The sequence below is a fragment of the Manacus vitellinus genome, unplaced genomic scaffold, assembly GCF_001715985.3.
Source record: "Manacus vitellinus isolate BGI_N305 unplaced genomic scaffold, ASM171598v3 scaffold_5_pilon, whole genome shotgun sequence".
Lineage (NCBI taxonomy): Eukaryota > Metazoa > Chordata > Aves > Passeriformes > Pipridae > Manacus > Manacus vitellinus.
Window position 1 is genome coordinate 18319153 of NW_021940682.1, and position 13606 is coordinate 18332758.

Below are 13606 nucleotides of genomic sequence, written 5' to 3' on the forward strand. Positions count from 1 at the left end.
TAGCAAAACCTATTTTGAACATCAAAGCAGTGGAAACACTGAGAAGGAACCGTTTTTTTTGCAAATTATGAACATTTTGTATAGGTTCATTAAGATAAGCAAAGATTAGGACTCGCCATCAGACTAACTGCTATATAGTGGATATAAACAGTAGTAAGATGGTCTTGATTTACTTTTTTTCTGAAATTATCACAACCCACTGACTACAGTCAAAATGCTCAACCCAAAAATATCTACTCTATCGACTGACACATAGATTTCCTGCTTGCCTGCAAATGCATTCAGAGAAAAAGCTACTTCTTCCAAACAGGACCAGCTAAAAGTTTCCCAAGGAGGACAGCAAGGTACCTACCAAACAGCATATATACTAAATACAGCAAAGCAAGCAGCATCCTGAAACTATGTACTTCTTCCTTATTTTCTGCAATATTTTCCTTTAACTGGCTCCATGTCTTGAATCCACTGAATTGCTCTTCAGGAGCCCTTACTTTTCTGTTTTCACAGGGATTTTGATGGGTCTTAATGCAGCCGTGCTGCTAAAGTCTTTACCATGCTGTAGGAAAGTACTGATTCTTTTCAGAGTAAACAGTAACAGCAAACCTGTAACAATTTCATGCATGGCTTTCATTTTCACAGAAAGTAAACAATGGCAATCTAGCCTACCAAGTTGTCCCAAACTTACCTCACTTCATCAGGGAAGATACTGGTGCCCTTCAAGGAATCTGAGAAAAATCTCTTTGCTCAGAAGTTCCCCCTGTCATCACTTTTCAAGAACCTTCCTCTTGAAAAGCATGTCCTGTACCTGTCTGTACTCCAGCCCCATTAAAATCCACTACTTAAGAATCATGCCATTAGCAGATTCTCTGCACTTGTGCCTGATCCTTACCCTTGAGAAAAATCAACAGAACAATGGCCTTCCTGGATCCTTGGAGGACCCAAATGCTTTGTTACATGTGCAACATGCAATATGCATATGACGCATATGCAAGATGCAATATGTATCTATGTTACATGTACAAAACTGCTTAATTGAAAATGGATCCAAAGGAAGCATAATTCCTAAACTCAATTACAAGGCCTAATAAAACCAGGCTTAGAGTTTTATTGGTTTGATTTCTTGAAAATATTTGATGGCATTATCACAGAAATCTGTTTTAGAGGGAAAATATCTCTAAAGCTATGGAATAAATCTGTTTCAATGCCAAAGAGCTCAGTATTTCTTTTACACTCGTGACAAGAAAAAGGACTAAAATTCTAAGAAAGCTTTCAATTATTTTTTCCTAGGATAATCCTGGAGCAATTAAAGAGGCACTCATACTCATTTTTCAAGTGTTTGTGCTCAAGTTATTATAGCTTTCTATGTGTAAGAAATGCATCTGCCAAAAAGAAGTAAGTCTAGGCTGGGCTTGGCTCTGACATTTCTCAGGGTACATGGTGATTTAATAGCTGGCCACACAGAAGATAAGCAAGCCAGACATGTAGATTTTCCATCTGAACACTTCCCATTTGCATCTAAGATGGAATGAGAGGTTTTGTTGAACTTAAACTCCTACACTACAGGACCCTTAAGCTCTGCAACAGCCACTTGGACTGCAGCTGGCACCCTATTTTTTCTTCTCCTTTTCTATATAGAAATGGGGATAAAAGCAAAACAGAGATGGCCTCTCACTGGTCTGTATTTGTAATGCAGACACAAGGCATAATGATTGTTGAGGAAAGTGATCTTTAGAGAATACACCATTCTCCCCAACAGCTTCCACAGCTAGCACATGATGCAACCATCTGGTCCTCTAACAACTGCCTTTTGTACGTTTTTGCAAGGACTCTGGCAAGAGACAGCAGAAGTAAATGCTCCTGCAAATCTAACGGATCTGCTGCTGGCTAGAAGGCAGCACAGTATGATAAGTACTAATACATCAGTGAGTGTTCAACTCTGCTAGACTTATGTACAACTTTGACAGAGACCTGTACTACAAGTACTACAAGTGCTCCGAATCTTGTATCAGATCTGTGATAGGTCACAGTGAATCCAGGAAACTCAAGATAGAACTTGGGTCCTGTATCGTAAAATTTCGAAAGTGAGGATGGTTAACTTAGGCAACAGTGAGAAACCATAGAAACCTATAGGCTCAAGTGGCTTCTTAGCAGAAATGAAGCACATCTGCTCCTACCAAGCTGAAGACCAGAATCTGACTTTCAGAAAAGATATACAAAGGCTTAGGCCCTAATATTGCTCCAGCAAAAGTTGCAGGATAATGATAGGACAGTTTAATATTGGCAGGTTCAACTACAGTTTTCATCTAGACCAAGAAAAAGGACAAATTATTACAGGTTACAGTAAGCATCTACAGCAAACTCACTTTTTAGACAACTTGAGACCTACTTCAAAAACTACCTGTACACACAGATGAGCTCAGCCTGCTATGCACTGTGGTTAACTACTGAACTTCTTTTGCTCAAAAAGGTATCAGTTCTGCAGCACGCTTGCTGTGCAATTCACACAGTTCATAAGATTGTTCACTGCAACATCTATATGCTAGAAACCTCACAGCTCTTTAGTGTAAAGTTTTAGAATTTAAATGTAGGCTTGAAATAATGTATGCTAAGCAATACATTCGTGCTTTTCTTACTCTTTTTTCACAACTCCTTTTCATAATCTCTCCTCTCCCACTCAGACTTCTAGCTCCCTCCTTCCCAGAGCAGTAGATCATTGCTGCTTTGTCCAGCGTCACTCAGCACTGGAGGAAACTGTAGGCTGGCAAATGACAGCTGTTATTTGTTGGTGGTTTTTTTTTAACTTGACTAAACCATACACCTACTTCTTTCTAACATTTAATAAAGGAGAATTATAGGAGGTTTCTGTGCTTTTACATAATCCACTCCTTTTTCCAAGTTTTTCCTCATTTTCATAATTTCACATATCACCTCTAAGATATCTTCAAATGTCCTCCTATAAACCTCCTGATATTACTGATACTGCCTGTACCCAACTATTACCTTTTTCTTTTACCCCGAAATGTGCTTTCATTTCTGAAAAATATTCAGACAAAATAAGCTGTAATATCCTGCTGTTTAACCAACCTGTTTTATCTCAAATTTTTCAGACATACTCAGTGAACATTTAGAATAACCCTCCTATTCTTACTGGTTTTTAAGAGAAGAATAGCTTCCTGATCTAATGCAGGAAACCTAACACCAGTAATCCACTAATAATCTAGAGAACTAGTACAAGAAATTAAAGAGAGCCAGTGTAATTTCAGTCAACAGTAAATGAAAAGCACAAATAAAAATAATTTAACTTCTAAAGCTGGAAAAACACGTGATCTAGGAATAGCTTTCTTAATTCTTGCAGTGCATAATGATATGTGAATAAGACTACAAATACAACAATTCATTGGACTCCCAAAGTAGTATGCCCTTTGAATTCACACCAGTTATACACAGGCACAAAGTATTTCTCCTTACCTTTCTTCTTTATCAAAAAACCAAGGCATTATCTTGTTATTTCTTGCAGCTTTGCTGAGGCTTACTTACCGCTTCAGAATTATCAATGAAAGGGTCTGTTTCATCATAACCATAACCTATATCGATTAGGTCCTGCAGCCGATCTTTCCGATGTTTGTGAGGCTTTCCACCCTGAAAACAAAGAAGGTATTATATCACTTGAGAAAAGCAGAAGGCATTGGAGGAACAGTCATTCAAGGAATTAGCAGTTTTGCTTTCTTGGATGCTTTCTGGAAGATAGTCTAGATGACTAATGAAAACTTCCACACAGGAATGGGTTTTGGCAAACATGCCTCACCAGAATCATCCCTGAAAGGTGTTAACTGGCTACCTCGTTTCTGCATGACCGAGATCTTCCTGACATTTCCCATTCAGAGAAAAGTTTCACTGTCCCATGGTTTTAAAGCACAGTGATAGAAGAGCTGCGATACTTTAGGAAGTGTTAAGTTTTTCACTATGTTAGTATCATTAGAAGGGAAAATACCGACAGCCTAGCATTCAATAAAGTGTTTCCCTACACAGGCATGATTGCTTCCCTAAAGTCAAGTCAAGCCTAAATGAAAAGAAAAAAATACTGATCTAGTATTTGTAGATATGGTGTCTAAGAGTTTAAGAAGTCAGAGCATTCATATGACATAACTGTAGAAAAATATATTAAGATAAAATCCTTTGAAATGTAAGATCAGTCATCTCAGTTTACAGGACTGAAGATAAAACACTGAGTTTTAAAACATTAAAGTTACTTGAGCCAGAAGCTGCGTCACAGACTATGGAGGAGTTCACTTACCTCTGGGAAGCAGTAAAATTAATCTTATTCTGTAAGTATTTTTTTCATGTGGAAGTTCCATTGTTAAATCAAATCAAGTAAAAACTCACATCCGGCTCAAACATTCAAGAAATCTAAACTTAACTTTAAGTTTTTTAGCTTACATATGTTGTCAAAATTGTCAATATACAAGTCTTACAAGATAAAATTCTCCAAAAGGCACCACATGCACTAAAATGGTAACTTCTTCCATGAGTTCAAGAAGACTTGCTCCTGAAAATTGTCTGCCTGCACTCTACAGTTCTGAGCATGCTTAGAGTAAGTATGAGTCTTTCCTGTTGTGACATCCAAATATCACAGCCCACTTGTTAGTAAGAGTATGCAGACACTGTTCAAAGGAAGTTTCACCTTTGGTCTTTTATGAAAAGTGTAAGCATCTGAACACCTCCATTTTAACAACATTTTGCAAAAATTCAAGATTGTAATGAAGTAAAGTATCTGCTCTTGCAAGCAAACAGGAATCTCTCAAGTATACTTAAATAAATAAATGCCACAGTCCTAGGAGAAAAAATTCAAAAGTGCATTCTATTTTTAATTCAGGTTTCCAAGCTATATTCCAATCTAAGTGTTCTATCAGTCCTATTATCTCCTGCAGTTACTCATCTGGCAAAACATCTGAATGACTGCACATTCCCAAAACGTATTCTTTTTTTTAAACAGAGGAGTTTGAATGAGAGAAGAAAAAAAATAAAGAAAAAATGTTATAAAAATAAAGGCATAATTCTGATTAAACTCCAGTGCATCCAGTGCAAGAGCTTATGTAATTCATGCTTCTGATTTAAGCGTCAGCAGGTTGTATAAGAATGCTTCATAAACTATACTTCACCTCTTCACCTGTACTGGTCTCACTAATGTGTAGTGCAATCCACCTCCATACTACATATCTTGCTAGGTTATCCTACGATTCTATGATTTCGGTACAAGGGGATTAAAAAAAAACCCAAACAATTAAAATTTCCAATACATTCTAGCTGCCTGATAGTCATTAAAACCAGATATGGAAAAGAGTTAATAAAACCAACAAAAATAAGAAGTCTCATAACAGCTGAATGAACAAAAGCAGGATTAAAATAGTAACTCATATTCAGACATATGAAAATACCCAAACCAGTGTGTATAGTTAGAGATTTTCCTTCAGGCCTTGTTTTACCCAGGTATGTTTAAGGAACTGTATTGAGAGCTCGTATGATCAAGATGTTAAGGATGCAAGACTACAGCAGAAGAACTGAAGGGATTATCTCTGTCAGTGTTTACTATACAGAAGTTCAAGGAAGTTTTACTACTGAAGCTTTCCTCTAACCTTTCAGTCCCAGAACATAAGTCATGGTACCAGAGAAAATTAAGATGGCTAGTTCCTGAAACTGCAAATACGACTCATGCAAGTATTCAAAAAAACCAAATAAGACTTCAACAAATTAACTGTGACATGTAACCTTGGGTTTAAACAACCCTTGGGTTTAAACAACCCAACAGAACTAGAAGATGTGTGGCAAATACAATGCCAATATTTGAAGAATCTTACAAGGGCCACAGCATAATCCATAAACCAGTAAACCTGGTCACTGCATTGGGTAAGTTAATAAAAATTCTAAACAACAGAACCAGCAGGCATAAGAATATACATCACAGAGCAGGAAGGAATTTTGGTAGAAAAAAGTAGTACTTCCAGTGCTGTAAAACAGGTCCAAAGATCTTTAAAGACAAGAAATTGTCATGAGATAAGGAGGGTCCACTCAAATTGATGCCTGATTTAAGACGAGGAAAGAAAGGGCAGAAAAAAGTATTTCATTTTGGCAAAGAAAGCAATCAGTGAAATCACTAAGGAACGTGTATTCCCATTCATCTTTAGAAGTAACAGAGAGGTTTAACAGTTTGGGGAGGGTGGGGATGTAAGATGACAAATTACTGAGGATAGTAAAGAAAAAAAGACAACTCAAGAATCACTGAAAGATCTCACAGTTGCTCTGAATTTAATATGGTTAAGTAGTCAGCTGAATTCAGTATCAATAAAAGCAAGGTAATCCACACAAAGGAAGTACGACCCAAGCAAGAAAAAATACAGTAATCTCCAAATTTGTTATGCTACCCGGGAAGCACTGGAGTTGTTACGCACAGTTCTATGACATTTGCTCTACAGTCACAAGTGGTCAAAAAAGTAAGAATTGGGACTGTAAAAAAAAAAAAAAAAAGAATGGAAGAAAAAACCCAGAAGTCATCATTATATCACTGATAAATCAGGGCACCATACCATTAATATCCTTTCATTTAAAAAAAGAAATTAGAACAAAAAAGGGAACAGTAATCCAACAAGGATGTTTAAAGGTAAAAACTACTGCTTCTATACAATAACAGAATGTTAAGACACTACAGCTGGAGAACAAAAGGGCTGAATTTAGATGACAGTAACAAAATCACATGCAGTGTGCAGGAAAACTGGATATATTTCACTGTTTCTTACAATACAGAAACTATGGAGCACCATGTGAACTCATCAGATTTTAACACAAAATATGTTTTTATATGACCACAGTCATGGTACTCAGTGCCATGGAACACAAATATCCAGTAATGATCTGCCAAATTCATGGCAGAAAGCTATAAAAAGGTTAAACGTGCAGCCTTTGGCTTTGGGAGAAATTAAGACACAGATTGCCAGAGAGGCACAGTGCACACTTGCTTGGTTGTACTTTCAAGTACGAGATTTCACTAGTGTCAGAGGACTGTGCTACCATCCATTAGATGGACCTTAGTTTTGAGCCAAGAAAAATTCTTACACTAGGTACAATACTGTCTGAAGTTCGGTATCATGTGTTCATGACACTGCTGGATTTTGTCTAGAGAATAACAGCAAGCAAAACAGTGAAAATAGGAACCCTTCCGAGCAGATTTTTATGCTGGTATTTAAAATGTGCTGCAATTCTGAAAAAGGGCTGAATAATCAAGTAAACAAATGGTATGTTATGCATCTCGTTTCACAAAAATCCATTTATTCGTAGGCTTTTTCTTAGGATCTGGAAAATACACCAAATAATATACTGATTTGATGATAAGTACAGGAATTTATCTGAAAAGAAGTAAAAAGTCTTCAAGGTAGACTGTTCCTCACATACCAAATTTTCCAGAAGCACCGCGCACGTGCTACGATTCAAAACATTGTCTGACTCCATTTTAAATGGATATAGGTAAGTAGTACCTAAGTAATTTAAGGGAGGATATAGTACTTCCTGCAAATCAGAAATAGAGGGTTGGGTTTTTTTTTTTCCATTCTCATACAACCAGTGATTACTTTTACACTAAAGCTCTGTTAAGGAGTGTCGTGGCTTAACTCCAGCTGGCAACAGTACCACACAGCCTCTCATTCACTGGAGGAGAAAGGATATCTACTACATGGCATCCCTGCTCTAGTTTAAGCCACAGAGCAAACATCTCACAAGAGTCAGAAGATGGCTGGATGTTGTCAGAATGAGCAGTTGTACTGGGTCAACGTACAGAGCTGCAATTCCTCTGAGCATCAATGGCAGGTAAAGATGGATGATTCTCATATTGGAAGAGAGAAAGGACAGAAAATATCTAACACAAGAAATCTTAATCCCTCACCACCCTTCGTGCTTAGTGGCCCTAACCTAATAAGTTGTTCTTTATATAGAAGACATTACCTTTTGTGGGGTTGAGGGGCGTAAGGTAAGGCAGAGAATGAAAGGGAAAAAAAAAATCAGAAGTGCAAGCAGTAATCAAGATGCAAGTGCACCATGAATTTAAACTGTTGAAAATTGTACATTTTTGTTACCTTCTGCTTTCTAATAGTTAAAAGCATCTATTTGCCCCTTTTTATGACTACTGAGCATTGAGCTTCAGTTTTCTTCACTCTAATAATGTTTTGTCTACAAATGTACATGTTTAGCTTTGATGTATGCATAAATGTATATGTTAAAATAGATTACTTCCACTACCACTCCTTCCTACATACATTGCTTTACATGCTTACATTGACTTTCATCTACTGTAGTTAAGCAACTTGTTTCAGGACATCATAAGTCCTTACCTTGTATTATGGAAATGAGTTTTCTAAAAAAAGTACAGTTGAAACAGTTTTCTCTCACATTGAAAAATTATTTATCATTCAAATTAAAAGCAAACAGTATTCTGAAACTGCCTTCTCAATTCACTTCCTATATTGCTGTCAATTCCTCCAAAAGATGAAAATGATTTTTTTCAGTTTAAGAATTTGCTACATATTAGAGCTAACATGCTTTGAAATAGTAATTACTGCTAGAGAATGTATGGATTGCACACTCAGAAAAATCTGCCTCTGTTAGAAAAATAAAAAAAAATCAAAATAGATAGATCTTAGTATGTGTGTTAATAGCAAAAGATACAAATGACTGCTCTTGTTTCCCTTCTTTATTATTGAGGTGCTTCATTAGTAATCCAGAATATCAACATGCCTCAGCATGATGATGAGCTTTGATTGCCAGCTCAGAATTAATCACCCAACCCTACCCATATGAATTCTTAAAGACCTGTTTGGGTGTGGCTTTTGTCAACATTTTCTGATTTTCTACCTTCATTTACTAGTGTAAGCCTCTTTATGTTACTAGCTAGCTTTATTCATACTTTCAGGAGTCAGCAGACTATCTTTAGGCAGCTAGCAGCTACAAGAAATTCATCGAGCAATGTCTTACTATTCAACAAGTAACTTCCTATGGAAGCATTCCAAACTAGTCAGAAATTCATCAAGATTCATCAGTATTTAGCCCAAACAGAACAGCTGTTCAATAGTGCACAACAGCACTACATAGAAATTCTTTCCTCCAGCACAGTATTTAGCATGAATATCAACCTGCATCTAATAGTTGTATTTATATAGGAAGCTTTTCTAAGAATAGCTTCACAAGCTATAACATCTATAGACAAATCTATTTAGCAGACTTGTCTGATAAGCTTGTGGCAGCTTCAAGGTGCTTAAATGAAATACAGTGAGACAGTCATCTCTGAAATGTACAGAAGTCACTTGACACTACATCAGCAACCTTAATCAGGAAAAAACAACCCTGTGATATTAAGACCTCTACAGCATCATAAGTTATCACTATTAAATATTTGTGTATTTTAACAAAGCAGAGTAACTCACATATTTTGCCTCAAACTTCTTGGCAAGCATTTCTACTTCATGTCGCTCACGTTGTTCATCATTAAATGGATCTTCCAAGTGAACTGATTTCTTCTGAAAAAAGCAGAAATTACATATTCATTCCACAAGAAACACCAAGTGTGTCTGATAAAAACCTATTATGCCAATAAACAATGCTCTGATGACTAAGTAGCCAGAATTTATACTGTGTCCAAATACTTACTTTGGTCTATAAAAATTAATTTGACTCATTCAATTATCATTCAGTTACTTTGCTTCTGATGAAAACACCAATAGAAAAGTTGGAAGAAATATTGAGATTTGTATTTTTCCAAGCATTCCATTGCAACCTCAACTGAAAGCGTAAGCATAAGAGAGAATTATAGCCATTTGAGCTTCAAAGAAAAAGAACTCTCTAAATATAACTCCTTTTCACTTCTGCTTCCACTGGTGCATCTTACACGTGTTGTGGTCCTTCTAGATACAAAAGACTAGATGATGCACCTGGTAGACTGACCAGCGGGGAAGCAGCCAGAAGACTAAAAACCTCAGAAAGTTACAACCATAACTATAATAACTTCTTTATCTAAAGAAAAAAAATAACAGTGCAATAGTTAATTTCAGTGATAATAGCATGAATTACAGAAGATTGCCACTATGTTAGCCACAAGGACAACAGAGATTTAATACCCCAGCTATACGAATAAGCAGGCAATACCCCCCCTTTTTTTTTTAATAGAAAGAGGTTTTCACTGACACAAAGTCAATGAACATGGTGATTTTTATTGAATAAGTTACAGCAGAAAACCAGGGTTGCCTCCTTCAAATTAGAGTTCACATAAAACACAGTAATTGCTGTAAGGGGGAAAGGTACTTCGATGCTAAAATACAGTAGAATGGAGTTCCATTTTATAGAATTTTATGGATGGCAACTAACTTTACTGCACATGGACCACTCATCAGTAGACTAAGAACAAAAAGTAACACTAATTTCCGAAAAGCAACTTCAGAGTATGAAAAGCCAGTATATTGACTAAATGGTAACCAAAGTAGCTCAGTAGTACCAAGACCAATATAATGAGGAAGGTAAGCAAAAATGCAAACACCACATAATTACCATACATTTTCTAGACTGAGTACTTAGAGAAGAAATTAATAGAGGCTATAGTTAGTCCTGAAACATAGGTTAAAGTCATGTATTTCCTGCGGACATAATTAAATATCAAATACAGCTCAATTCATGAAACACTATTTTCTCTGCTTTTAGCTGGGAAAACCTATTCCACATTATCTGCTAGGCAGATGTGGCTTTTTTTAATTGTGAAATAAGGTTGAGGCCAAAGATCAAGGAAAATTTAGTAGTTAAGTGTTAACCTACCTCCCTCCACCAAATTCTCAAAGCTGTAGCTGACAATCAATTTGATTAGTTAAGCACTATTGCAAACTCAACTTCAAGCAAATTTTAGTTTTGCCTGTTTCTGAGGGATGGACGAGTCTCAGACTAAGGCATTACTTCAGCACCTTTACAGCCTGCTTGACAGAAGCCAACTTGGGCTCCTGGCTCAGCCACTTTGACTTAGGTTTTATGCACCAAGCCTCAGTTACACCAATGGGATCAAGAGCACACTTTGACTTCCACCAACATTTAAGAGGCAAATGAACTCTTCAACCACACTAACTTATTACTCACATCCAAAAACTTTACATAAATAATTCCTACCAAAAGATGAACTATACTAACAACCCTATCAAAGGATATTCTCTTTATCAAGGCAAAAAAAGGAGGATAAGGACAGCACAAGTTTGTAAAATAAACATTCCCACTAGCTTCTGATTCAGGATAGGACCTTAAATTTGGAATAAGAAAAAAAAACTGAAGTTGCACTGTCAATTGATTTTGGACATTCTCTACCATTCCATTAAGAGACCTATTAAACCAATGTTTGAAGTTATTCCTGTGCACCAGTCCTTGCCTTCCCAGAACAGCCTGCCTCTGGAGAACCTTTCTTGGTTGCTTCAGTTCCAAACAATGCTACAAGACAGAAAGACAAGCTCCTGAGTTTGTAATGTTAAACTTTAAGGGGAAATGTTATAAGTTGAGCAACTTCTTATAAGGGAGAAAAGTCAACAACGACTTTCAGAAAAACAGACCAATCTTCGCATTACAAGAAGTCTGCATGGCAAAAATAAAGTTTATATGACCTGTACATTTTAAACTGAAACATTACTAAAACAACAAATTTGTAAATCTAAAACTCCACTTAAAACCACAACATTAACTGCCAACTAGTTACTCTCTCCTTGAAAAAAGCAAATCTCAAGATTTTAAGTCTTCCCTACCATATTAGAGTAGCTCTTCCAGCTTCTTCATATAGCAAAGAAGTTAAACTGACAGGCCAAGTATGCATCAGTTTTTAAACACGAATTGCTTAAAAAGATTGTAATTTATGACACTGTTTTACATAATCAGCTGACTGTTCCACACAGTCCAGCAACTGACAGGCCATTATGAGCCATTCATTTCAAAATGGACCCTACAGAGCTGAGAATCATACACAGTTTCTTATAAAGCATTTCTATCACTGGCTCTACCTTAAAAGCAGTCTCTGACCCCAGTTGTAGCAAAATCTCCCAAATCACTGCTCTCCCCCTATCCCCACAAGACACAGAATTTGCATCAGAACTACATCAGAAAAAGCCATTTTCCCCTGATTATGTGACTAAGAGACTGACAACCTACAAAAAAAGGCAGTTATGGAACTGGGAACTGCCAAAGGGAAAAGTCAGTCTCCACGTACTGAACCACTTCTATCACTAACACAATTTTCACCTTCATACAAGAACTGCTCAGAAATATTGCACTTCACAGAGCAGCATGATTATGCTACGCTAATTCAGAGGAGTCATAACTGGCACTGTTTGCCCACAACAGCTGTAGGACAGGATGAACAGAAGAAACTTTTTAACTTGCATCACAAGATCACAGAGAGATTAAAATCAGTCACCGATTTTTCTGTCTTCTACATTTGAACACACTCCAGTGTGTACATCCCTCCACATCCCTCCTACTACAGAAAAAAAGCGAGCAGGATGCCAAGTATAGTTACGGCATCATCACCACCCATACTTTGGTTCATAAAACAGAAGTTTTAACCACTCTCGAGTTTGTGCTGAACGTAAAAATGCCATGGCAGTATCAATACTGGTATTTGAGACTTACTTTTATCACCAGATCTACCACAGACCCTCTCAGCAGTAGTTACTGACTTGCCCCTTACCTTACCTCCACTATGAGGCAAACTTTCTCTAAAATTCTGTACTGGAATTAAGAGGAGCCACAGCTATTTAAATCAAGTGTAATTTCACTGGTATCCTCAACTCACTAAGAACGAGTGGCTCAAGTGTAACCAGCTTAAGGACACGCGTCTCTCCTTCCTACTTGGAACACTGGGTCCTGTTGATTGGCTAATGCTGCTTACTTCTTAAAGCTGCCTACACGAGTTTTGCTCCTTAATAAACAAAGTAGTTCAAGCACCAAACATTTTCTGTTTGGGTGGAACAGAGAAAAGGAGAGTACTTTTTTTTCTTGAATTAAGTTCTTAACAGTTACAGGTGAGGTTAGTGTTTCAACATTAACTCTCATTTATCCCCATCCCCTCCAAGACTGCAGAAACTCCAAATCTGCTAATGCTCACTTCACAGTTTCTCAAGGCTCCTAGCAGAGCCAGGCTAATAACTCTTCATTTACCTGCACACAGCCTAGAGATAACCCTGATCACAGACCGGCATGGTTACAGTTTCCTTCTTGGCGGAAAAAAGCTTCCAGGAAGGAAGGATGGAACAGCACTGCTCTCCGAGCACAGAAGGGGAGCAGCGGGGAGGGGAGCCGGGGTAAGCACAAGACAGTGGCGCTCCCCGGCCTGAGCCCGCAGCAAAAGGCCAGGAGACCTCGGCCAGCTCAGGGACGACAAGTGCGAAGCCTCCCCTTCCCCCACGGGCACAGGCGCAGCCTCAGCACCAGGAGGAGCCCGCAGCGGCAGCGAGGCCGCCGGACTTCCCTCCAGGACACCGCCCCTCCCGCCGGGCCGGGACCACCCCCGAGCAGCACGGGGTGACCGATAACACTATCGGCGAGGCCGGGGCCG

The 13606-nt window shown here is 37.8% G+C and overlaps 1 protein-coding gene across 1 annotated transcript in view; it reads right to left on the bottom strand.

Annotated features, from left to right (window-relative positions):
• The window catches only part of UBN2 (ubinuclein 2), a 50408-nt gene extending 40857 nt beyond the window's left edge, over window positions 1–9551 (bottom strand). Inside the window, exons 1-2 of the mRNA XM_029963379.1 lie at window positions 9462–9551; window positions 3535–3636 (exon numbers count right to left, since the gene is read on the bottom strand). Of these exons, the coding sequence (XP_029819239.1) occupies window positions 3535–3636; window positions 9462–9491 (132 nt within the window). The 5' untranslated portion in view covers window positions 9492–9551. The remainder of the gene's footprint in view (window positions 1–3534; window positions 3637–9461) is intronic.
• Window positions 9552–13606: the final 4055 nt, after the last annotated feature.